The sequence below is a fragment of the Loa loa genome, assembly GCF_000183805.2.
Source record: "Loa loa unplaced genomic scaffold supercont3.281, whole genome shotgun sequence".
Classification (NCBI taxonomy): domain Eukaryota; kingdom Metazoa; phylum Nematoda; class Chromadorea; order Rhabditida; family Onchocercidae; genus Loa; species Loa loa.
The window spans coordinates 10,804-35,426 of record NW_018108461.1 but is presented as its reverse complement, the minus strand read 5'-3'; the positions used below and the strand labels follow the sequence as shown (position 1 = coordinate 35,426).

General features: G+C 32.5%; 5 protein-coding genes across 5 annotated transcripts in view; 4 read left to right on the top strand and 1 right to left on the bottom strand.

Moving 5' to 3' along the window:
• The window catches only part of LOAG_09007 (hypothetical protein), a gene marked incomplete at both ends in the record, with an annotated part of 1,754 nt that extends 1,613 nt beyond the window's left edge, over window positions 1–141 (top strand). The window contains one exon of the mRNA XM_020447841.1: window positions 136–141. Within this exon, the coding sequence (XP_020301968.1) occupies window positions 136–141 (6 nt within the window). The remainder of the gene's footprint in view (window positions 1–135) is intronic.
• A 487-nt stretch (window positions 142–628) lies between these two features.
• Window positions 629–1,232, bottom strand: LOAG_04298 (hypothetical protein; the record flags this gene model as incomplete). Its single annotated transcript, XM_003139835.1, has 2 exons — window positions 629–759; window positions 1,076–1,232. 2 exons carry the CDS (start codon window positions 1,230–1,232, stop codon window positions 629–631), a joined length of 288 nt encoding a protein of 95 aa, XP_003139883.1.
• Window positions 1,233–4,094: 2,862 nt separating this feature from the next.
• LOAG_04297 (hypothetical protein) lies at window positions 4,095–10,492 on the top strand. The gene is made up of 11 exons (XM_003139834.2): window positions 4,095–4,210; window positions 4,501–4,641; window positions 4,832–4,924; window positions 6,999–7,167; window positions 7,611–7,696; window positions 8,073–8,183; window positions 8,700–8,822; window positions 9,068–9,160; window positions 9,299–9,350; window positions 9,515–9,611; window positions 10,122–10,492. The coding sequence occupies exons 1-11, from the start codon at window positions 4,166–4,168 to the stop codon at window positions 10,276–10,278; spliced, it is 1,167 nt and encodes a 388-aa protein (XP_003139882.1). The 5' UTR covers window positions 4,095–4,165; the 3' UTR covers window positions 10,279–10,492.
• Window positions 10,493–15,337: 4,845 nt separating this feature from the next.
• Window positions 15,338–19,233, top strand: LOAG_04296 (variant SH3 domain-containing protein; the record flags this gene model as incomplete). Its single annotated transcript, XM_003139833.1, has 7 exons — window positions 15,338–15,394; window positions 15,745–15,975; window positions 16,621–16,806; window positions 17,216–17,404; window positions 17,729–17,992; window positions 18,439–18,699; window positions 19,039–19,233. 7 exons carry the CDS (start codon window positions 15,338–15,340, stop codon window positions 19,231–19,233), a joined length of 1,383 nt encoding a protein of 460 aa, XP_003139881.1.
• A 2,197-nt stretch (window positions 19,234–21,430) lies between these two features.
• On the top strand, window positions 21,431–22,881 carry LOAG_04295 (collagen protein 14; the record flags this gene model as incomplete). Its single annotated transcript, XM_003139832.2, has 3 exons — window positions 21,431–21,595; window positions 21,840–22,587; window positions 22,750–22,881. The coding sequence occupies 3 exons, from the start codon at window positions 21,431–21,433 to the stop codon at window positions 22,803–22,805; spliced, it is 969 nt and encodes a 322-aa protein (XP_003139880.1). The 3' UTR covers window positions 22,806–22,881.
• Between the last annotated feature and the right edge of the window lie 1,742 nt (window positions 22,882–24,623).

The window sequence follows — 24,623 nt, the reverse complement described above, 5'->3', positions numbered from 1 at the left end:
CGTACAAACAATAACTAAAAAGTAAAAAAAAAAAAAAAAAAAAAGGAAAAAAAGAAGCCCCAGCAGTAACTAAAAGTTAACTAAAAATACCAATGGATGTGTTGAGGAACTTTGAATCTCGAAAAAATTTTGCAGCAGTAAGAACTGTGTGAAATTAATAAAGAAAAAACCCTTGTAACCGATCTTGTACAATTTTATCACCTAAATTAATGAAAAACTTTTATCACACACTTGAGGCTTTATGCAAGCATAAAGACGTATTCAATAACACGCATTACCACGCCAAATATTGTTCACTGTGCAATTCAACATCACATATTGTTCATTACGTCTTATCTACTTTATCTAGTTATTCTCCATACTTGATTTCTTACCTCCACAAAGACCAGGTAATTTCAAACCATCGAGATTTTAATCTGGTGGGAAATGGAGAGAGATCAGAGGAATGATTGACGTGATTAGTATGTCTAAATATATACCATTAAAATATCAATCAATCATAATATATTATGATTGGTTGATATTTTCAATCAATCAGTTGGATTGCATAGTGAACAATAGTTGGCATGGTAATGCTGTTGCTGAATACGTCTTTATGCTTGCATAAAGCCTCAAGTGTCCAACTATACTAACAATCAGATTTCTTGATGCAAATATAGCCGAACAAGCATGGCTTCCATATTGTTTTACCATATAGATCAAGCGGTCGTTTGTCACAAACCACGGCTTTACTATCATCTGCACATTCCATCTGTTTCCCTTGGAATTAAAATGAATATTTTGCAAGATATTGGGAAGTATAATGAACAAAACTACATTTTCGATGATACAAACCGTCAAATTAATTCGATCATAAGAAGTATTTTAGGCTTACTAATATGATTACAACATGATCCATATTCTTCCGCATTTATGATAATAGTTCCAATTTAGTTTAAACAATTTTTCTCATCTGTGTTCCATAACTTTCTTCAAAATTTATTTTGTTCGAAATTTTTTCTGAGCTTCTTGAAAAAGAAAAAAGAAACACCGATGGAACCTCAGACACAATACTGATAACGGATAGATTTCTTACAATTGATCAGTGTAATGTCATCAAAGCCATCGAAATCAGCATGATTTTGATATTCTGTCAAAATATCTAATCTATCCCGCTGCATTTCCAATCCTGCTATTTTTCTGGAACTTTTTGGCTGAAATATTCCAGAAATTATGGTGATGATCAGGTCCATATGAAAAGTATGTTCTTTTCTTTCTTTTTTTAAAGATGCCAGTTTTATCGAGAAATAACTAATATAAATTTGCAGATTTCATGGAAGGTTTTTTTTTCTTCTTTTTCTTTTTTTTTTTTTTTAAACGATGAAGACATTTTTCAAAATTTTCGAGGAATTTTATGCCTTCATATTCAATCAAGTCCTAACTGGCTAAGAATATCGGCTTTGGATCAAAATTTAAGCCAAGAAATTATAGAAGACAGAAAAAGGAAATGCATTTCGAGCAGAACTTCAAATAATAGTTTACTATAAACAGATAAAATATAAACGACATGAAATAAACCGCTTCCATCTAGCGCTTAAAGTTGACAAATGTCTTGTGTATGTGTTCTTTTCTTGCTTGCATTCAGATTAGAAAAAAATGAATATTTCTTTCAAGACTGAAATTCGAAATCAGATTCACCTCAAGAACTTGCTCAATTTTATCATTGAAAAACTACATCGTAAAGTCCGCGTACGTGTTTACATTGCTTGTCACATCATATTAATGTTTGCATGTCTTAGATCGACGAACCATGTGCATACGTACGTGTGTACCGCCAAAAGGATATACTGTTTCATTTAATGCTTGATGCTTCAATGAATACCATATTTGTCATAAATGTATATGGGCATATTGTCTCAAAGGTCACTGAAAGCGACACTTGACCTCGTACAATAGTTTTAAATTTAAGGAACAATTTCAATCATGAAAACTCATGCGTGACCCTTAATTAATGCAAATAAACCCAAAAATTGTTGAATAAGTAGAACTGAGATTTAGAAACTTGAGGAAAACTCAAGTACCAATCATTCTTTATTTTCAAATCAAAAACTTCCCAAAATTCCAAAAAAAAAAGGAAGTAAAAGACCAATCGTGAAATTTACGATGACATATTTTGTGCGCCCATTAATTACCTCTTGGCTGCATAATACCACTCACGAACTGCATAATACCACTCACGTTTCTCATCAAGATTGGCGTACGTTAGGACAAGTTTGATCTTATATGAGCTTCATGTTCTTTCAGACGTAGCATGCGTGATGATACCCGTGAACGCCGCGTAATATTTTAGACCTCTCAAATATTTATCGATTGCAATTGTGCCATCACGTGTCTTTTGTTAAAAGTAGTGGGTAAAATGCGGTTAGGCTAGTTTCATGTAACAATGAATTCAGCTATGTGGCGGCAATTTTGCGGCATTTTTTTCCGGTTTTCCTTTTTTCCTGTGTGTATTATGTTTTCCGGTACTTTCCGGTTCCGTTCTAACCGTATGCTAATGTATCCATACTGATAGTCATCACTGAATATCTTCATCTTCCACTAATCCTGTATATCTTATGTTGGTACTTTATTCGATGGTTTTCCCAATTTCACATCATATGCGCTCTCAGTAATATATTTGATTCATAGCAATGAATCGTTCATACAGAATCTCGAAATTGATGCTGGACCATGAGATGAGCCATGCATTTAGTGCTTTAAGGTCTTTTTCCTTCCTTTTTTTTCCTGATTTACTATGACATGTCTTTTGTAGATGATAATATACATAAGCGGAAGAAAGAATGAGGAAAAGGCGGAAAAATTGATGAGGAATGGAATATAACTAGAATATGTGGTGAGAGGATAAATATCGAATGTCGTATTTGAGCTTGGAAAAGTAAAAATTGCTGTACATTGAACTGAAAAAAAATTTGGGAGAGCTAATTACATAACATACGCAGACTGTATCAATTACCATTGTTGGTTATATTTTCAATTTTCTGAATAAATGTTCCCGAAATTTTTTTTTTTGAATTAAAGGGAAGAATGAATTCATTTGAGTAATATTTAACACAGAAATCAGGTCGGTTCAACTTTTGTCACTTTTCATTGTTTGATGGGACAATTCAAAACAGCAAACTGAGTGGTGTTACGGAGTAACAATGTATTTTTCCTGTTACAAATTTTTATGCTTCGTGTTTCCACTGGAACCGCGTCTACATGTGTTCACCCAAAGTACAAATTTCACATTTCATTTTTCTCTTTGTCTTGTTTGGTTTCCTATGCTAGTTGATATGAGTTTGCTTGAGTGAGTGAGAGTGGTACTTGTTTGAAATTGGACTTCTGATAGGGTTCTTTTTTATTTATTTTTTCCTCTACTTATTCAGGATTTTTTTATCCGAATTTTTGAACGAAAAAACTACTGTCTAAATTTTTCTAATCCATCTTTCATTTTTTTCTACTCTATTTATTATTAATTTAGACTCCAAAATTCTCGATTCTGAATAACATATCTGTTCAAAATATTTTAAAGTAGTTTTTAAATGAAAAAAAAAACCCAAAAAGTATTTTTGTAGGTCTTTTTCAGTCAAAAATAACTTGTCAGGAAAAACGCAGATATATATGGACATCTACTGTAAAGGACTTTTATTTAATGAAACATCAATAAGCTATGTAATAATTTAGAATGTTTTTTATCCTAATTGAATGATTCTTTCGCTGATACATATACGTATATATATATATATATATGTTTTGAAATCTACTTATCCCGCACGAACCCTAGTTACAAGCATGTTATAATAAACTTTCATTTAGTGAAACTTTTGTTTAATGAAATAGATTTCAAATTGAAGCAAACATAATAGCGTCGTTTAAATCTATATGTATTGCCGATAAATAAGCTAACCCGAAGAGAAAAGAAAGATCTGAGGATAGAGAAAAGGAGCGTGTAATATTGTTGTAATGAATTATTTGTTTCAAAGCTAATCTTGGATATTGTTGTACTGTTTTATATGCGACAACGAATTTGGTCAGATTTTCTGTTCACTTAAAATCGGTAACAGTTTTCATATTTTTTACAGAAACTACTTGAATTTAGCACTGCTTTTCTTCTTTTGTATTATTCTTCTGTTACGGAATTTAAACGATGCCTCCGAAAAAGGAAAACAGCGCTACCAAGGATACAGCAAAGGTTGGATTTTCTTATATTTTAATTTGAAGAACTATTTGAAATACATTTAGCTGTCTTCCATATATTAGCATACTGCAGTGCTTAATACCTCCGGAGAAATACTCGGAAATTCCCAAAACATGATATCATTTGATAAAGACCAGAATATGAATGGTTTTGTATCATTCAGTTTAACTGATTTGTAGTGCGAATAACTTACGATATACTTCAGAGTTTGATTTTGATTACATACTTTTTAACCGTAGATTTTAGAATTTTCATTATAATCATTTTATAATCATATTTGACAGGAAGTTGTGAAAGCCTCAGATGTTTACGAATTACATGCCAAGGTACTCTGTCAACACTTGGATAATCTTTATTATGAAGCAAAAATTATTAACGTGGAGCATAGCATCGATGGAGAACCCATTTATACCGTTCACTATCAGGTATGATATTTATGTTCTTTATAAATTGCTTCAGACAGCTTTAGTGATATGCAACTCCACACCAAGTATATTTATTTCAGATATATACATCAGACATAACTAATTCAGATGTGTCTTTCCCGGATTCATTTGACCGTCGTTAAGCTGGTTATTCTGTTTAGTGTTTATCAAATTTCATTTCAATTTTTAGGGTTGGAATCAACGACATGACGAAAAAATTAAGCATAGCAGCACACGTAGTCGTTTTCTAGAATATACAACAGCTAATGTGGAGCGTGCAAAGGTTCCTTCAAATGTTTCAACTAGTAATTTCAATCAACAAAAGTTTTTTTTTCTAAATTTTTAAAAGATGACAATGTTGAGTTTTACTAATGCCCATAAATAAATTAATCAATAAATAAATACACATATATTTATATACGTTTCACACCTTGTTATTGTTGGGCAAAACACCCACGTTTGCATGTTGTTGGTGTTGGTTGGATAGGACGTCCATACATCCACAGTCAAACGTTGTTGCTGCTGAATATGATATCCTAGCTTCTCAGTTGCATTTTCGAAGTTACTGGTACCATACGATAAACCATTGTGTCTTCGGAATTAACTACAGAAATGGATTATTGCAGAGGGGTAAAGGGGAGTCCTAATGAACTGATTATTCAGGAATTTGTCATTTAAACTTTATGAAATATCTTACCGTAACAGTAATTCACAATGGAGGAAGTCTATTATGAAAATTAAAGATTAGATAATCTATTACGTATTATTTAATTATGATCTTCTAGAGCTGATTTCTTAATTCTGCTTCGAACTACTGCCGTAAAAATATTATAATCCTCTTTGTTTGCTCCATTATTTATGAACGTGTTTTTGTAAAGTACATTGCGTCATAACTATCAATTTTATAAAGTTTTTATTAAATTTCATTTTAATTTTAGGACGAATGTTTATGATGAATCAAACGTAGGGTATTTTTTTCCAGCTCAAGAAGGGAAGGTGAGGGAAAGAGAGAGGGGAGTGAATAAGATTAAGTCATCTGGTCAATTTGAATTAGGACGAGACTTCTCAGGTTTTCTGGAAAATATGACTAAGGTGGATTGTCTCTCTTCTTTCTTCCTACACAACTTCGATAACTGCTATCTTACATGAGATTGGATAATCATTTATTTATTACGTAGTATTTAATTATGATCTTAGAGAGCTGACTGCCAAAAGTCCAAATCATCTTTTATGCCGTATTTAACTCAGCTTCTACATATTTCAGTCATCTGATCGACCTGCTCTAGTACTGACTGTCTCACTAGCTTAATATGTAGTGCAAATAATGTAATGAATAGGTTGAACGATTGGTACTATTGCTGTGGATTTATTTCTCATGGAAAGATTAACTTTCAAGCACAACTTTCCTGGAACTTAACTTTCTCTGAAATTTCTTGAATCGCATCTTCAAATGTATATTTGTTATTGGACAATGAACGGAGAGAAATCTCAGGGTGTGTATAGATGTCTAAAGGAAATTTTGTTTGTTTAATTTCCAAGAACATGAAAATTTGTTGTATTGCAGTGTTTATAAATTGGACTTTCATTATTTACATTTATTTTTTTTATAACTTTGAGCCTTTACAACTTTGAATTTGTTTGGTTTTTCAAACATTCTTTTTTTATTGGGTAAGCCGTGTTCACTGATAAATGGAGATCTGATATGAGGAAAGGAATCAAAAATTATTTTAAATACTTAGTTTCTCTTATCTTTATAAAAGGGCTTCCAAAAAGGACACGAAAAAAAGACTTGGTAATGTTCGCATATATTTTAGGTTTATAAATTTTTAAACAATTAATTGCTCATCAGTGGTTGAAGGAGCTGGAAAATCAGTTTAGTTTCAAACATTGTTAATCGTTGTTGATCGTCTTATCATAGTTCATATAAAATAATGTTTTAGAATGATGAGAATACGGTCCCACCGGAAAAAAAAGTGACTGACAAGAGTACTTGATATGCGTGTGAAAGTAAATTTGGTAAATGTAATGGGAGGTTAATAGAAAAAAAAAGTACATAAAATGGTCTATTCAGGTTTTATTGGTTTGTTCAAGCTTTCTCATGAAATGATCTATTCAAGCTTTTATTAAAATAATTCATCTCTTTCCTTCTTGCAAATTTCATAGAGATCAATTAACACAACAGGTAATTAGCTTTTTTCTTATCGTCGGATTAATTGATGTCCATCATTTTATAAAGGGCAAAAAAAAAAAAAAATAGCCGCAGAATGAAATCAGTGAATCCCAAGTAAGCTAATGGAAAAATAAAATTAAATTGGGGGCTGGCCAAGATTGATGCGAGAAAATTTCCAGTTCTTTAGGCGGAAATGAGAGATGCTCAGGCTCGGTTAGCGCAAAACAAACGACGTAGTCGGAAATCGAATGTTCTGGATGAGAAGCGGAGTGGTGGACCCGATAGCCGAGGGAGTACACCATCGGATAAGCGTGGAACATCGACAAGTCGAGCTGCTAGTATTGTATCGGACAAAGGTTATCTATTTCTGTTTCGTTATCTGTTTAATTATATATTTCTAGAAATTTGATGCTGTAAGGGATGTTTTAGGTTAGGTCCCATGAAGTAATCGTTGCTCGGGTCTTCCGGAGAATTTAGAGTTAAATCAGGAGAATTTAGAGTTGAATAGATATTGTAAGGTAATATCTCATCCATGTGAAATGACAAACTTGTAATCAGTTTATTTTGTTGCTTTACTGTTTCGGTTTGCTGTTACGGTTTTTCTTACTTTTTGATTGGTGAGAAGGGGTAGCATATTTTGAAATGATACGCGCAAATTTCTGGTTCTAACAAAGGTATGTTGCTTTGAAGGAATGATCAATAAAAGGGTAAAATTTTAAAGCAGAAAATGTAATGAGTTATTTTTAAAATGGGAGTTCATTCAGTTAGAAAAGTTTCAAAAATGGGAATTTTTGTTCAGGGACTATGCGAAAACGTAAACCGGGTACGCAGCTGGAGAGCGAACCAGTTTCAGATTTTGTCAGGAAAAATGAAATCAAAATTGATGTAAGTGTTTGTCCTGACCTTATTTTTGTAATCCATCTTATTACTATATATGTTTGAATCCCAGTTTTCTGGCAGTCACTCTTCGTCTGAATTTCTCATTTGTTGTCTAGTAACAGCTCATTTCTTATCTATTTAAAGAAAGAAAGAATAGCAGAAGATACCCTCCTTTTGGAGCATTTTAAATACTATTTTCATTTCTCAAGCGTAATGAGAAATGATGCTTAGAATTTCAAGGTATATTGTTGATCGTCAAGGATTATTGGTGGAAATATTGCAATTAACAGCTCAAATCATATGCCTTAGGATTACTTAAATTTTACAATACATTCCACGATACTTATACCCTCTAGATATGTGGATTCTGTTTTAATTTTAGATACCATCAGTGCTGAAGGACATTCTGGTCGATGATCACGATATGGTTAATCGTCAGATGTATCTCCCACGACTTCCAGCACGCCATACAGTAGCCAGCATTGTTCGTCAGGTTTGATCAAATCTAACTTATAGGGGTTAAAGGATGAACAGTTTGTTAGAATATCAAGATAATATCGTATTTGTACAAAGTATTTGCCTCCTTGAGAACCAGCTCATTATTATCACTCAATATCTTATTTGTTTCTAAATGTCAGTCGCTTTATCTGTCGCTAGGAAGCAAAGATGGTACTATGTAAATTTATAAATAAATGAAGTTGGCTATGCAAATTTTTACTATTATCTTGCTTCGATAACCGGTGTTGGTCACCCTGATAGTAAACATTTCCGATGTTAGGTTTAAAAAAAAAAAAAAGAAAAACAGATCAATCAATTTGTTGATCAGCAGAGTGCATCAAACGGAAAGGGAAAATGAGGGTGTATTTCTCTTTTCTTTTGAATCTTATGCCGGGTATTTTGCAGAAGAATAATTACTTAATGATTGATTCAGCCAACATTTGGATCTTGAATCGAATATTCAAGTATTTGAACTGATATTCAAATATCAAAAATATTTCTCTTATTACAGTATGCAGATTATATGGGTACATGTGTAGAAGCGAAAGATACTTTAACGTTTGAATTTGGAAGCGATGATACACAACTTAATTCCATGGTGGTTACCTTGGTTGAGAGCAGTTACGGTATACAGGTCATTTGATTTCTACTTCGTTTTTATTCCATTCGCAACCTATCACAAATTTTTCTATCCTACACAACTCCCTCTATGATTGTTTAAGTATAATGTTGGGTAAATTAGATCTCTTTTCAAGATCCAAATGCCATCCATTTCTTTGTTTTTGATTTTTTCAGGATCAGGATCATTATGTATTATAGATGAGATTTGGTCTTTTTTACGAAATATTTGATATATTTCATTATTTTTGTATCTTTCAGGATTACTTTAACAATTCATTGGGATTACAGTTGTTGTACAAATTTGAGCGACCTCAGTATGCCGACCTCCTTTCTCAACATAAGGTGAAACAGGTGCAAATTTTCTCCATCGGTGTCTATAGCAGTTTGCACGTTTTCTGCCATACAACTAGAGATTTAGGTGTGTTAGAGGAAATTTCCATTTCCACAACCTTACTTTTATTAAACAATTACTTCATCATTAATTTTCAGGGAGGAACAAAAGATACGAAGAAAAAACGTAGTGATGTGACCGATGGTGATGGTCAGTATGATTATTTCCTATTATTGTAATTTGTCAAACAATTGTTGTTCCATGCACAGCTTGAAATGTTTAGGGAATTCGACTGAATTTAAATCACTCGAAACGAAGCTGTACTATTCATGTGTTTTTATTCATTGATTCCCCGCCTTTTTTTTTCTTTTTAGATTCAATTACGGACGATTATGACAAGTTTAAGCCTTCTGAATACTATGGTTTCATTCATCTCCTTCGTTTGTTTGTTCGTTTCGGTCATATGTTGGGGTAAGTTTTTCACATTAATATCAACATTACTTTCAGTTTATCCTCATATTGGAATTTGGCAATCATATTTTTTTTGAAATTATTTGAGGAAGGGGAAAAAAGGATTTGGCAGCTATTAACATTTCCATTTTTGATTGAGGATTTAGCAATCTTATGGTTTACTTTGCATTTCACTATTCTGTAGCTTTTTTTCCTTACCAAAATGGATGACTAGGCATAGAGAAGAGAATTCACATCACCAAAAATGTAAAATCTTTGAAAATGAAAGGAAATGAAGCAGTTTGCCATACAATAAATTTCTACTGGCATGGTAACACGATATTACATTAGTAGATTGTTTACTTTATACTGATTTCCAGATGTTTCGGCAGTATATGACTATTAACTTCGCACTGAAATGCAAATATTAATATAAATTTATTGTATATTATTTGGTAAACTTCTCTAATTTGTTTTCATTTTACGAAAAACAATTGGTAGCAGCTGGTTCACAGTGTTTTCACGTTACAGATTGACAAATTGGAGTGATCGAACGATTGAAGCTATTGTGAATCAAGTGCACAATTTTTTGAAATTCCTCGAAGTTAATCGTCATAAGTTTTTTGATATTGAAACAGATTACGAAGTGGCACCACCGGAATATCAGCGACGTGTTTGGAGCTCATAGAAGTGTCCTACATAGTATTCTCTGTGTATCCTTTCCAGTGTTCATTCAGTTTATTCATCATGTAACAGTAGAGTATCGTTTTCATAAGGATTAAGAGATTCATTAAATTTTTGCTATTCGGAGTGTACAATGATTGATTACTTATTTATCTACAAACATTTCATTAAAATTTGCCAAACTCTTCCCTTTTTTCTTCTTTCCTTAATGATTTATATATTATAGTTATGGTTGGCGATGTTACCCCAATACATCGGCTGGTTTCTTATGTTTCGCAGTTACCTGAGAGTTGTGTAATCCATAAAGTTTTCATTTATTGGTGTTTAGTTCAATGTTTAGGTGTATAAACATTATTCAGTATTTCCTTTAATATTTTACAAGTGCTGTGTCAAGCGCTTTTTTTTGCTGATTCATACCATCATCCAATTCATTTGTTACTTTTTTTCTAATATTAGTATTCTTTTATCACCACCATTACCGCATATTGATCAAGTTTCAGTTTCGGATGTTTAATTTTGCACATTAATATGTTTGATGGAGTGCTTTTCGATATTTTTATCTTCTCGATATTTTTGTCTCCTGTCAGCATTTTTTTTTTAACTAAGGGCTTCTCTTGTTTCCAATCACTATTTCATTTTGTTCTACACTTTTTGATGTTATATGTGCTGACACTATTCGTCTTGACCACCTTTAGAGCCATCCATATTTCTCTCCTACTTGGTTTTTGAGTTGATTTGTTTAATTTTGAATCTATTTCAGATAGCGATGTTGCAAGTCTTAGAATTTTCCTACCAAATATTTCAGTGCTTTAGGAGAAAACACGATGTAATGTTTTATTTGCCTATCAGTTTTGTTAGTTGTTTGCCGCCTGCTATACATTATTTCAAGTTTTACTGTCTTCTTACTGTTTCAAATTTCCCCTTTTCTTTTGTTGTTAAGCATATAATAAGTTGAAATTTGTAATTTTGAGAGATTTTCTTAGATTACATGATTTCTGTTCACATTATTCTGGGAACTTTTACCTCGTTTATATAAAGTATATCATTTTATTCCTTACATTTAGAGCGTCTCTATATTTGTGCGCATAAACGTGCATCGTTTTTAGTAAAGCGATTATCAGTGATTATTTATGCACTTGGTCAAGTATGATAACTTTTTTCAGCACAACTCTAACATCAAGTTTATGATCCACATATTGAAGATTTGCAAGATTCGGTTGTATATATCCTACAATTTATTTCCATAGTAATATTTTACTGATTTTTGTATCCTCAGCAAAAATGTAACTTATGAGGTAACCGATAGTCTTCTGCTCTGGAACAGTTGTCACAGGCTGCATTGGATATGCGACACTATTTTCATCAAATTTTCCTTGATTTATGGAATTTAAGACTACTTGTTTTACTTGGCTCAGGTAATGTATCGAGTTTTTTCTCAATTTTCATAATCATTGTAGTGCATTTCTATCATTCAAAAAAATGATGAAAGCCATCTTTTTTTCTCAGAACATGAACTTTGGATTGACCCCTTTATTGCTGCTACATTGAACGATACATTGCCATCCTAAACAAAGCGGGAGTAGAAGTATTTCCTGCCGTGAGGCTTTTTCCATTTCTCTTTACAAACAGAAGTAAGATGATCTTGAGGGTAGGGATGGAAATTAAGAACAGTGCTAAGTTAATAGACAAAACCTGTCTTTTTAAAGTACTCTTATTTCGCACTAATTTGTCGTAACATAATTTTTCAATAAAGAATAGAATTTTTTTTTCTCTACTCATTAATGGAGGTAAATGACCAGGTAATTTTTAACTGTAGAATGTTGAGAGAAGAAGAAAAACAAGGATATTAAGTAACATTCTGAAAATGATGACTAATATAAATTTGTTAACATATTGATTGCTTATCAATGAGATGTGTAATGTTTCTTCTTTTCCATCATAAATGTTATTTTATATTCTTAATTTCTGTCCACTTAAATTTCAGATTCATTAGTTGAGATGGAATTAAACAAATGGGAAGGTCAAGTTAGGGAGGAAAAGGAGGAAATGTATATGATTATGATTGGGTTTACCTAACGATGGGTTTTTACAAATTCTAAACTATCCTTCTTACTTTAATATATCCGTATATGTATGTGTATATGTATGGGTGTATGGTGTATGTGTGAAGGTGTGTGTGTGTGTGTGTGTGTGTGTGTGTGTATGTGTGTGTGTGTGTATGTATGTATGTATGTGTGTGTGTGTGTGTATGTGTGTGTTACATATATTTGTGAATGTGTGTGCGTACTAAATGAACGATTGATCTGAATGATGCGACAGTGAGCCTACTGCTTAATGTGGAATGGGTTGTGACATCCCCATAAGGTAGGATGAAGTGCTGGTGAGTTAATTAATGTATCAATTGTCGACCTAAGTAGATTTCGTGATATGTTCATCGATTCTAGATAAGGTTCATGATATGTTCGTCGATTTTGGGTAAGGTTTATGATGCACTCATTAAACATACAGATGGTGAGTTAATTAATGAATTGTCGATCTGAGTAGGTAGTATAGATACATATTCGTCAAACATTTCGTTAATAGCAAACAAATATGACTCCACCTTACTTTTTTCTTTTGTCTAGTTACAGTTAAGTGAGACAGTTTATTGTTTCGAATAAATATGTACAATGTCATAGCAATCATTGTACTATGATAAATCTTTCTAGTGGAATAAGAGTTTATCATGGTGTGGAAGCCCGATAAAACCTATCATATGTTTTTTGGAAATACCGAGCAGCTTGCAGAAACCATTCCATTCAATATTAATGGTCGCCTAAACTACTACAGCTAGTACGTTGGTGAGGTATAGCATCTTGTACTATTCTTTCTTAATTATCTAGTGAGTGGTTCGCAGATATGTATTGGTTGGTTGAATCGTTCCGAATGGTTTTTGATAATTCTCAATTTTGTCAATTATCCAAATAAAAATCCTCGTAATATTTCGCTTGTTCCTTCAATTTTAATAACACTTCAAAGTTCGGTTAGATCAAGAATTGATATCGATCATCCTAAATGATATGTATGATCATCATTATCTCTTTTCCGTCGACAATCAATCCCGTTGATAGGTTATCTTAACTTCTTTTGACCAAATGTTTGCATAGATAGTCAATCAACCTGACATAGGCGATGATTTGAACCATGTCGTATTAGTCTGTGCTCTTTCATAAGTAAATGTTCTCTTTATAAGAGAAATGAAGGGAGAAAAAGAGGAATGAAAATATACGGGAGTGAGATGACAAAGATTTTGTCGCTTTTTTTTATTCATTGATTCCTATCAAATGTACAAAAGATGTCATTATTATATTTAATCAAAAGGGAAGACCGTACGATGGGTTGTGGAACGTGGAATTTGTAGATTGTGGAGTTTGCCAAGAATTTGTTAGATGAGGCAGTTATAATTACATTTGAGCCTATCTATTTCTTATAGTTTTTCAATTTATTGTTAATTTTCGATAAATTATTTGCAAAAAAATTGAAAAGCGGTTTATTGATTGATTCATTTAAAAAAAATGAGGTAGTTCGAGAAAAAAAAATTAGAAAAACTTATGATTCGGTGAAACGTTTCTTAATCAAAGTTTTTGCATTTTTTATTTTCTTTTCTTTAACTATTCCTACATAACCTTAACAATATGAAGTAGTGTGAACATTTAATTTATGCAAATAACTCAAAACAATTTATCCAGATAATTACATTCATATTTCATCTCATCCATGATTACCTGCTCGTTTTTATTTGGGTTGTTCTTTTTTTTCCACGTAACTCGAGTCTGTTGCTATCATTCATATTTTTTATCGTTCATTTTTGTAATATTGGGGATAACTGATTGTATTTACACTAATTAGAATAATTGTTCCACAAGTAGTCTGGATGTGATTTTTCCCTTTTAATGTAAAGTAGTTTCTAAATTTCATATTCTGTAGGCAGTAATTATGAATCAGAATACTGATAGAAAGTAAAGCTAACTAATATGTATTTGGATTTGTTTATTATCTTAAAACGTTTTTTTGAGGTATATTTTTTCATTGATTTTATTTTTTTATGTAATTTAAACGATTTTTCCATGGATATTTTTCTTTACTCCTTGAGAATTATAAGATTCGGATATTACTCAAGCATTGAAAAGAATCAATTTGGTAATAGCCTACAACTCGAGACGTGTGATACGGATCAAATTGCAACATTTATTACTGGATAATCGAATTTTTAATTTCCCTATTCTCCCTTTGCCTTTTAAGAAATTGATTGAAAAATTATTTCTCCGGATAAATCAGTCATTATTATTAAATTTTTGTTCCTCTCTCAACAGCATTACAATCAGTATTATTACGGAAATATTCTTCTATAAAATAGTCATCCTGAAATATATGCCTATGAAAAAATTCTCGCAAGGGTACTATGTCTCTATTTGTACATTTCAGGAATAACTCCAGCAACAGTTGCGTATAAGAAAATATTTGTGTGAAAAATGAATGATGTTGTTTAAACCTGTTAAATGATCAATACTTAGTGGTAAGCTAGTTTTGGGAGTAATGGTATTAGGAATAGTTCAAGGTATACAAGAAAGTTTGTAAAAGCAGCAATAACATCATTGGTTTGAGCTATGTGTTTTTTTGAGACTGTTGATTGATGGCTCGAATCCTAGACATTTGGATTAAAACGATCTGTTGGTTGTTGTTTCATTGGCACATTTCATTCATTTTTATTGGTTCATTTCATTACATTGAATTGTACATAAATTGTTACATTTGTTGTTTATTCGATCTTCCAATTTATGATTACTTTAGAAGAAAATAAAATGAAGTGAAGACGATTAAAAAGATTTAATATAGTGAATAGGAAAGAAAACTTTCTTGTTTTGATTTTCGTCGAGATCGATTTTTTCGGTCTTCTTTTTCTTTTCGAAATTTCGAATTTCTTTTGCTGTTTATGTAATTTCAGTTTTCAAGCTCTCAAAATCTGCAAATGTATGTGGGTTTCTAGCTTGTGTTTGAAGTAATTATACAAAAAGAGAAAGGAGATGAGTGATTTGTTCAGTAAGCAACTTAAAAAACAAACTGCACGAGCGAAAGAAAAGGTTCAGTTTCATTTCAGTTTTTTTCTCGTTTTTAAAAGAAATATTAAATATGCTTATTGACATTTCGAATATTCGATGTTTACAGTTTTCTATTTATTCAGTGATAAGCAAGTAGCCGTAGAAGGAACTGAAATAAACGTAGAAACTAGATTAAATGTGTCTGCTCATCACTTAAATCAACTCGTTGGATGGATAAAATAAATGCTGCAACGGCTTACATTGTAAAGTTCACCCTGAATACTGAATAATTTCGTATCATATCCGGTAGATATAATCAGATTATCCGACCTTGAAGACTTCAGCAGCCCTAAACGGAATCTTTATGCAATGAAATAATTCCATTTTTCCAGTTATTAGAAGGACTTGGGAAAGCGAAGGCAACACAAGATGATGTGTTTGATCAACATGCTGCAAATTTGGTGAAGCAAAGCAAAGCATGCGAAAGATTACATCGTGATTTGAAGGCATACGGTGCAGCATTACGAACAATGGTACAAGCGCAAAAAACATTTCGGGAGACAATACGAGAACTTTACGAGACGGATTGGCCGGATCGTGAACATTTGTGTGCTATTACACAAGTAATTTTATTATTCACATAAAAAACTTTTGTTTAACTATTATAGTTCTAATAAAAGCATGTCGGTAATGTAAATTGGGTGTTTCGCTTCTACTTTATTGCATTACGAGAAGTAAAATTGTTGAAGTCTCACTCTAAAACGCTTGGGTAACACATGTCATTTGGATTGAGTTTATGTTTTCAAATTAATCTGAATTACGAACAATTTAAATCTTGCATTTTTGTCTGCATAACGTTCTGCAGTCCTCCATGATCTACTTTGATACTTCAGTAGTATGAGATTGGTAACCGGCTGAGTAAGGCCGAGGAACAAGATGATATACATCGCAGGAGATTTAAACCAAGCAAAAATGTAACTTATATGGTTAGTTCGCAGTCTCAATGAAAGCTAAACTGTCGAAAAGATTAACGAGCACATCTGATGCTAATATTATAAGGCTTGTTCAGAAAACTGATCGATGTTCGATCTTGCTCATTTTCGGTATATTCAGAAAATGCATAGCATTGCAGGATAACTCAGCAAAATGGCACAGAACCTTAACAAATCCCACAATGTTTTCAGCTTAAGTTACCATCGGCTGTTGTTAGACGCCAATTTGTAACTTGGAAGTAATGCTGATGTGCCATTAATTTGATCACATTACAGTCACTGGATCTTCAATGGGATGAATTCGAGAAAATTGTTAATGATCGAGTAATGGGTTCGGTGAATGCATATATGGCACAATTTTCAGACTTAAAAGCTAAGGTAGCAAAACGAGGAAGGAAACTTGTTGATTTTGATGGCGCGCGGAACAATTATGCAACCGTGAAAGCTAGTTCCAAAAAGTTAGTTTCTCATCTTTTATTAATATATATATAATAAATAGGTGAATTGATAAATTTTTGTTTATATCAAGTATTGAGATTTCGATTTTTATTTCCCCAATAAAAAATATATGACAAATCAGATAGGTAAATTGGATATATATGAATTAAATAGGTAATTAAGGACGAATATGTGGAGATACAAAGGACAACGTAATATAATATAGCTTTTCACAGTTCGTATTTCTTTGTTTTTAGCTATTTAGAACATCGCGTATCTTCTCTTGTGTCACTTTGAATAATCTTTATCCTGTAGATTTGCTCTGCTTTGACATAGCTTGACCGTCACTACTGTAACCTAATCATGTTATGTGGTTTTGTGTACACTATAATCTTTGCTGTATAAAGGAGTTACGTAGTCTTCTCATTTCCAGGGCGATGATGATCCAAAAGTAATGAAAGCATTAGCAGATCTACAACAAGCCGAAGCCCTATATAAAGAATTGAACAGAGAACTTGTTGATGCATTGCCTGCCACATACGACAGCCGAATAACATTCTTTGTTGATACACTTCAGACAATTTTTAACGCTGAAAGTACCAATCATACCGAATGTGGCAAGGTATGTCAGTCGAAAATCAAAACATAAGCAGCATATCCGCATATATAGTTTTGTAACTTTGTCAGTAGTTCATTAGTTCATTATTCTTCATTATTCATAATAATTCTTGTTTTATGTTTTTTTAAGAAGTCAATAGTCAAAGCTAACAAACAAAAAAAAGTTCTAATTATAATATATATGAAAAGTTAGAATACTTTAAAGACTAATGTTTTCATTGTCATCGCTATAGGCTGCAATGTAATTCTACGATTTAGTTCCAATCTGTAATTAGTGGTCAAAGTCAATTGCTTATATTCTCAAATTTTTCATTTATTTCCACTGCAGAATAACAAAACTCTTGTTACCGTACTGGATAATTTGGGAAACTCATTTGATTCTCTTCGTGTTCCGCGAAATACATCGGATCATTCAGTAACACCTCCTTCAACTGATGAACAATCGATTCCAGTCGAAGGCTTACCACTACAAAAACCCGAGGTGCCAGTGCGAGAGTCTCAACCAACATCCCCGCGTATTTTATCCGAGGCACTTCTCAACAGATCCGACGCTGAGCATGATGATGAAAATATAGGAAAAAAAGTTTATCCAGTAAGTTCAGGTTTATAAGTTTGCTTTCTGTTAGCTAGTTTCTAATACTGTTATTAATTAAGATTAAACGAAAGTCTGGCTATCTTTATCATCCATTACACTATACTGTATAATAGCAAACATTGAAAGCCTTCTTTAATAACAGTGAACAACCTTCTAACCGTAACCACAGAAATAACGCATAATTTTTCATTATCTCTAACGATGACTTGCATATGAGATGTTTACTCATAATATAAAATAAAACGTATAGGAAGTTTTTCTTCACTTGTAATTACGGATAACATAATAGAAGGGGGAACTATTTGTAGAATAGAAGTGTTCTTTATTGTTCAAGTCTTTTTTCTTAAGGATATCTTTCTACTTTTCAATTTTCTTACCTTTTTCTTATTCTCTATAAGATTTAATCACAAAGCCTGCACTCTCTATGAATGCTGTTCTTGTAGAGTTTGACTGACGCACCACCTGCTGCAGCTGTTATTCCTGCTACCGAGGAACGAAATGACAAAAAGTTGTCGGAAAAATCATCAGCTGTTGGTGATGGTGTTGGTGAAAAGGATTCGAAAGCCTCGTTAAATCCATTTGATGATGATGACGATGATGCAAAAAATCCGTTCAGTGAAAGTGATAACGGGAAACAACCACATCCAGAACCACGCTCACCACAGAAAGGTGAAAGTCGTCAAGAAGCGAGTGGTGATCGAAAGGTATTTTTTTTTTTATAACGGTATATCTAACACGTTCGTTGCTAAGTTGGTATGTGTGAAAATCAAAGGATTATTTTACGACATAAAATTGAGACATAATGTGAAAGGTCGGAGAATTGCGGAGAAGTCGCACCTATTTGTGTAAAACTGAAGAATTATAGTTACTACGTGAATTGACACAGACGAGAGTAAAAATTTCACATCAGAAAAGGACTAAGTGGTACGAAAAGAAGGATTGGATTTGCTACATTTGAGGAGAGGAGATGAACATCACTTTACTAGATTCATGTGTACATCTGCAGTAAAATTGATGTTGCGTCATTGTTTTAACTGTTTCAGATTTTGTACAAAGTTCGGGCAACACATCGCTATACCGCAGAAGATACCGATGAACTTACTTTTGATGCAGGTGAAGTAATAACAGTGCTAGAAGCCCGTGAAGAGGATCTTCTGGATGATGGATGGTTGTTTGGTGTAAAACAGTCTGATGGAGTTCGTGGTGTATTCCCTGCAAATTTCACGAAATCTTTATGAAATATTTACGTTTTGCAGATCTCGGAGCGTGAACTGTTTAGGAATATACACATCACTGTCTTGTTCAAAATTCCGAAATTTAACAGAATTACGACTTCGTTATCACTTAATTTGAAATATAGATCATCGAAAATTTTATCTGCCACTACACCCTTTTTATATCCCGCTTTAAACATGACTTTATAAAGTTTTAACCATAATGAATAATGATAAGAAATCAATGGATAATAGTGAGACAAGATGGAAAGTTTTAAATAGAAAAATAAAATATTGAAAGGTTGGTAATTTTTCCGGTCCGAATTTCCGGAGTTTTATGACGTTGCAATTAATTGCAGTGGTTGAGGCAGTTATTTCTTCGAATCTGAATGCTATCTATCTATCAATTTGCTATCTATCAATTTGCTGCATAAAGCACTTTACTTCTGCATTAAACAAAATTTATTTTAAATGTGCTTCCAACATTTATTTATCTCTTTTCATAATGCATCTGTTTACAGCTTTGAGTTCGCTTGTTTCTATTTCTTTCCATATTGTCGTATTGTTATTCGGACTCATTGTATTAAAAAAATTTTTTTTCATATTTTTAGTTGTGCATGTCTTTTGTAGTTTTTAAAATTTTAAATTTCGTATTTATAATCCCATAGTAGTTGTTATGGTACAACGTTTTATACATTTGCATACTTTTTTTTCCGTTATTTCACATCCATCCAATATACTTAATTTATCCTTTTAACGTGTAAAAGGTTGTGATAGGTTTAAATTGTTTTATCACTCTAGCTTTATTATTAGTATAGTGTGCCTTCATCCCCTGTTTTTATTTTGGAGACTTCCAAAACTTTTGCTATAAATATTATGCTTTAAAATGCGTTTTGACAACGAAAACAGATCTATAAGCGTAGTACTCTATAATTTTACTATGAAATTATGGTTAAGCAAAGACAAATTAGTTGTAACTGAAGTCATAGGAGATATCATAGGTATCATAGGAGATATCATGAACTATTGAATGCGCTGGATTACAAGTTCGAGATCTGTTCCATCATCATGTATTCTGTCATGAGTATGATAAGGAGTGTCCCATAGTCACCATATGTTTTTTTTTCTTTTGTTTTTTTTAGAGCAATTTATCAAGAAGGTAACTTGTGACTAATTTGTCATAATAGAGACGACAGATGACAGACTAGTTAGTAGATGAGGAATTCACTAGAACGGTGTTACATCTCTTATAGTTAATACGAATTAATAGTACTGATACATAATATTCAACTTAATTTCCCCATGGCTCTAAATGAACTAATGAAATATCTTTTATAATTAATACAAATGGATAGCTGATAACTATTACAGTGGAATTAGTTATAATTACTATTATAATAATAACCATTGTAAGAATATGATAGATTGAGTTAATGGGCAAAAAAAATAATGGGAATATAGTGGTGATTTATTTATTCAATAAGTAGTGCAAGCTTTACGTTGTCGTTATCTTGTAAAGGTATCAATGGAAACAAAAAACAGTGATAAACAAAATTAAAAATTTCCAGTACAATTTTTAAATGTCAATATTTTAATATTATTTTCTTCTCAACTTTATTTCATATCAGGAATGATTTTGTCTCTTATACATTTGTATCATTTTTTTTTTTTTTTTTGAGGATACTAACAAATTCATTGTTAGTTACCTCAAAATTTGGAACAAATTACTGAGGATTGAAAACTGATGTTTTAAACATTGAAAAAAAAAGAAAAAAGTAATAAACAAGTAAACAAATTGTATGTATGTATGTATGTCCGTTCAATAAATGCATTATATATATATATATATCGTTTGATCGGTTGGTCGATTAATCGATTGATCGATTGGTCATACACTGATAGGAAAGAAATGTAGAAACTGCCGATGGCATATGATCAAATGACTGGAACGACATTACCTTTGGAAAGTTGATAAATGAACAATGTGACAGCAAATTGTCCATTATCCACATTCTTATCCTTTACTTTATCATCACTTGTTCATGCTGATCCGGTTTTTTCATAGAATAATATCCTTTTTATTGTTCTTTTTTTTCCTCTCTCTCTCTCTCTCCTTCCTTTACATTCAGTATAAAAGGTGTTCATTAATAGCAACAACAACAGAAGTGGTGCAATACTATTATTATCACCTGCTATCACTTATCACTAATATATTCATATAATGGAGGATAAAAAGAATCAACGACAAAGCCTGAAACCGATTGCTTTTATATCGGTTGCTTTCAGTACCTTTGCTATATGTTCCATTTTAATAATATTCCCATTAATTATCAATTATATTCAAACACTGGAATCATCTGTTCAAGTAGATCTTGATTTTTGTCGTGTATGTTTTCCTTTTATTACTGTTTAAACTTTTTATCTGTTTAAAAAAAGAAATTGAAATTCCCTTACTTTTTTTCGTAAAATAAATTTGTGCATTGTGATAATTGAGAAATTAAAATATTAAAATGATTATGGGAAAAAATTGAGGTGAAAAAAAAACTTTGCAAACATTCTAACAGATATGATGGATCATCCCATTTGATGCTTTTTTTTTTTCTTCAATTTATTCATTGATTAAATTATAGGCTCGGGCTCGAGATATATGGAAGGAAATGTTGGATATTGAAACGAATGGACGTTATGACTCCGGAAAATTAGCACGTATGGTAATGGCACATCGAGAAGTGAAACGTGATACAATGGCAGATTTCTGGGCACGTCGATTACATGATCAAGAGCTTCGTGATGAACCATATCAAAAACCGGAATTATTTACAGAAAGTTATACAAGTGGAGATTGTTGCACATGTTCACGAGGACCACCTGGTCCACCTGGACCACGAGGTCGTGATGGTACACCTGGAACAGATGGTGAAATTGGTCAACTTGGACCACCTGGGCCACCTGCACCTTTCGATGCTGAACTTCAAAATCAATTTCCACCGCAATGCCCATGCGATTCACCACCTGGTGAACCTGGTCCCAAGGGACCACCCGGACCTGATGGGCCACCAGGGCCACCGGGTCAGAATGGTGATGATGGAAGGCCCGGAGATCAAGGACCCAGAGGTCCACCAGGGCAACCAGGTCAACCAGGACAGCCAGGAAGAAATGGACCACCTGGCGAGCCAGGAACATATAGGACAGAAGTTGGACCACCAGGTCGACCAGGCGCTCCGGGACGTCCTGGACCACCAGGAAGTGTTGGACCACCAGGTGCGAATGGTGAAGATGGTCCAGTTGGCTCGGCAGGTATACCTGGTCCTCCTGGACAACCGGGACAACCAGGCCCAAGTGGACGACCAGGAGCTGTTGGACCACCTGGAGAACCTGGTACACTTTTTCAGTCCTATTAAGCATTAATATTAAAACTCAAAAGCATCAGTTTTGATACATTTTCTCATTATCCATCAGATTTTGATTTTAAAACTGCTCCCTTGAAATACTTTTGAATTAAACAGGATTCGTCGATCTGTAAACACTCATTTATTTCAGGTGCACCTGGAACTTGTGGCCATTGTCCACCAGCTCGTCTTGCTCCTGGCTACTAAATCAAATGTGAAAAACAATGCAAGCAGTAGCAGTCAATATTAAATTGAATATTCATTGAAAAATCACAGATAAAGCATATTTGATCATGTTATCATCGTAACATCTTGCAACAAGAAAAAAAAAATGACCGATGGTTATAATGACCAATCGATGGTTAAAAATGACCGATAAGTTTCATGATTCATCGGGGAATTTCATTACTACTTGTTTTTTTTTCTGCTTTATTTTACTAAATCTAGCAACTGTTCAGGAATAAATATGTCAAAATGACAGTAATATTTTATAATTTCATCTTTTTTCCTCTGTGAATCCTGTAAATGACCTAAAACATAATCCGGATTTTCTCAAATTAAAAATTTTCTCAAATAAAAAAACCATAGCAAAAGACGGATGGATGAACATTGCAATAATAACAAAATGTAAAGTGTCGTTATCATGGAGAGAAGAGAGAAGGAAAGTGAGAGAGAGAGAGAAAGGGAGAGAGGGAACAAAAAAAAAAGAAACGGATGAAGAAGAAACAATAAAAAGAATGAATTTTTCATGTTAACAAGAATTCGAAATGAAAAGTAATATTAAATTTGATAAATAATTTTCTTTCCATTTTGACATTTCATAAAATCACTTCAATCTCTCAAGTTTTCATAATTATTTTTCTCAGAAATCGAAATAGGAAAAAAGAATTTCGATAATTGATTTCCAAGAAGAAAAGAAAAACTAGTTTTATAAAAACGGAAAAATTCATATTCAATCAAGGAAACGTCCAAATTTTTCTTCTCATCTTCCTTTTATGTGACATATACAATATCCGAAATATGTGTAATACTTCTTCTGCGGACCGCTTTTGTTATGCTAATTTGTCGTTAAAAAAAAAAATTAAAAGGACAATGAATAAAATAGAAAAAAGCTTGAAAATTTGAAATATATAAATTCTTCACGTTATTTCCTTGCAAAGTTTTTTTTAATGTTATTAAGAGTTTCGTTTTTTTTTTTACAAAATTATGGAGAAAATAAATTAACCTTTTATCATATTAACATTAATCGTTTAAATTTTAATCATCTAACATGAAATTATTGTTATTCATAAATAAATTTTAGTATTATTGTACAATATGCCAGAGACAAAATCTAAGGTTTAATTGACAATCTTTGATATTATGCTACCCTCATAACACACATCATAATTACATCTTCAATAGAAGGTAAATAAATTCAGTCAAGTTTTATTTCATAACCACAAAAAAAATTTTTTTCAAAAATTTTAAAAAATTCTTAAAATTTCAAAGATTTCCAGTTAAGATAATTCATTGTTTTTTAAAATGTCTTTAAATTCTGTTTTTTTTTGAAAAGAAGTTTATTAAGTTCTGCTTTTTTTCTTAATTGCTTCTCGAAATAATCTTCGGGAAATTTTGGGTGTGAATGAGTTCGAATTCCATTTCCTGAAATATGTCGTTGGCTGAAAAAAAAATACAACAATGCAGAATTTGAAAATATTGTGGTGGGTTTTTCTGAATCGTGGAGTATGATGTCGGCTAAATATCACCAGTGTTGTCGATCGGCTTCCTAAGATCCGTTGGGCTGCTTTGAATTGGGTTGTGTTGTGTTGTATTGGGTTGAGTTGGGTTGGGTCAGACTGAGTTGCGTTGATTTGGGTTGCGAGAGGCTGAGTTGAGTTGGGTCAGGCTGAGTTGCGTTGAGTGGAATTGAAGTGAGCTGTATTGAGTCCACACCGGATTGTGTAAAGTCTTTACTGAAAATAATGCATTAGCCGCTTTACAATAGGGTTTATATGCATTAGAGAGTGGGAGTGGTTTACAATA

Excerpts from the sequence above, each read along its gene's own strand:
- LOAG_04297 (XM_003139834.2), top strand. The coding sequence starts at position 4,166 with ATGCCTCCGAAAAAGGAAAACAGCGCTACCAAGGATACAGCAAAG. Across the intron at positions 4,642-4,831 it reads TTTATACCGTTCACTATCAG|GGTTGGAATCAACGACATGA; the intron begins GTATGATATTTA and ends TTCAATTTTTAG. Across the intron at positions 9,612-10,121 it reads CGTTTCGGTCATATGTTGGG|ATTGACAAATTGGAGTGATC; the intron begins GTAAGTTTTTCA and ends TTCACGTTACAG.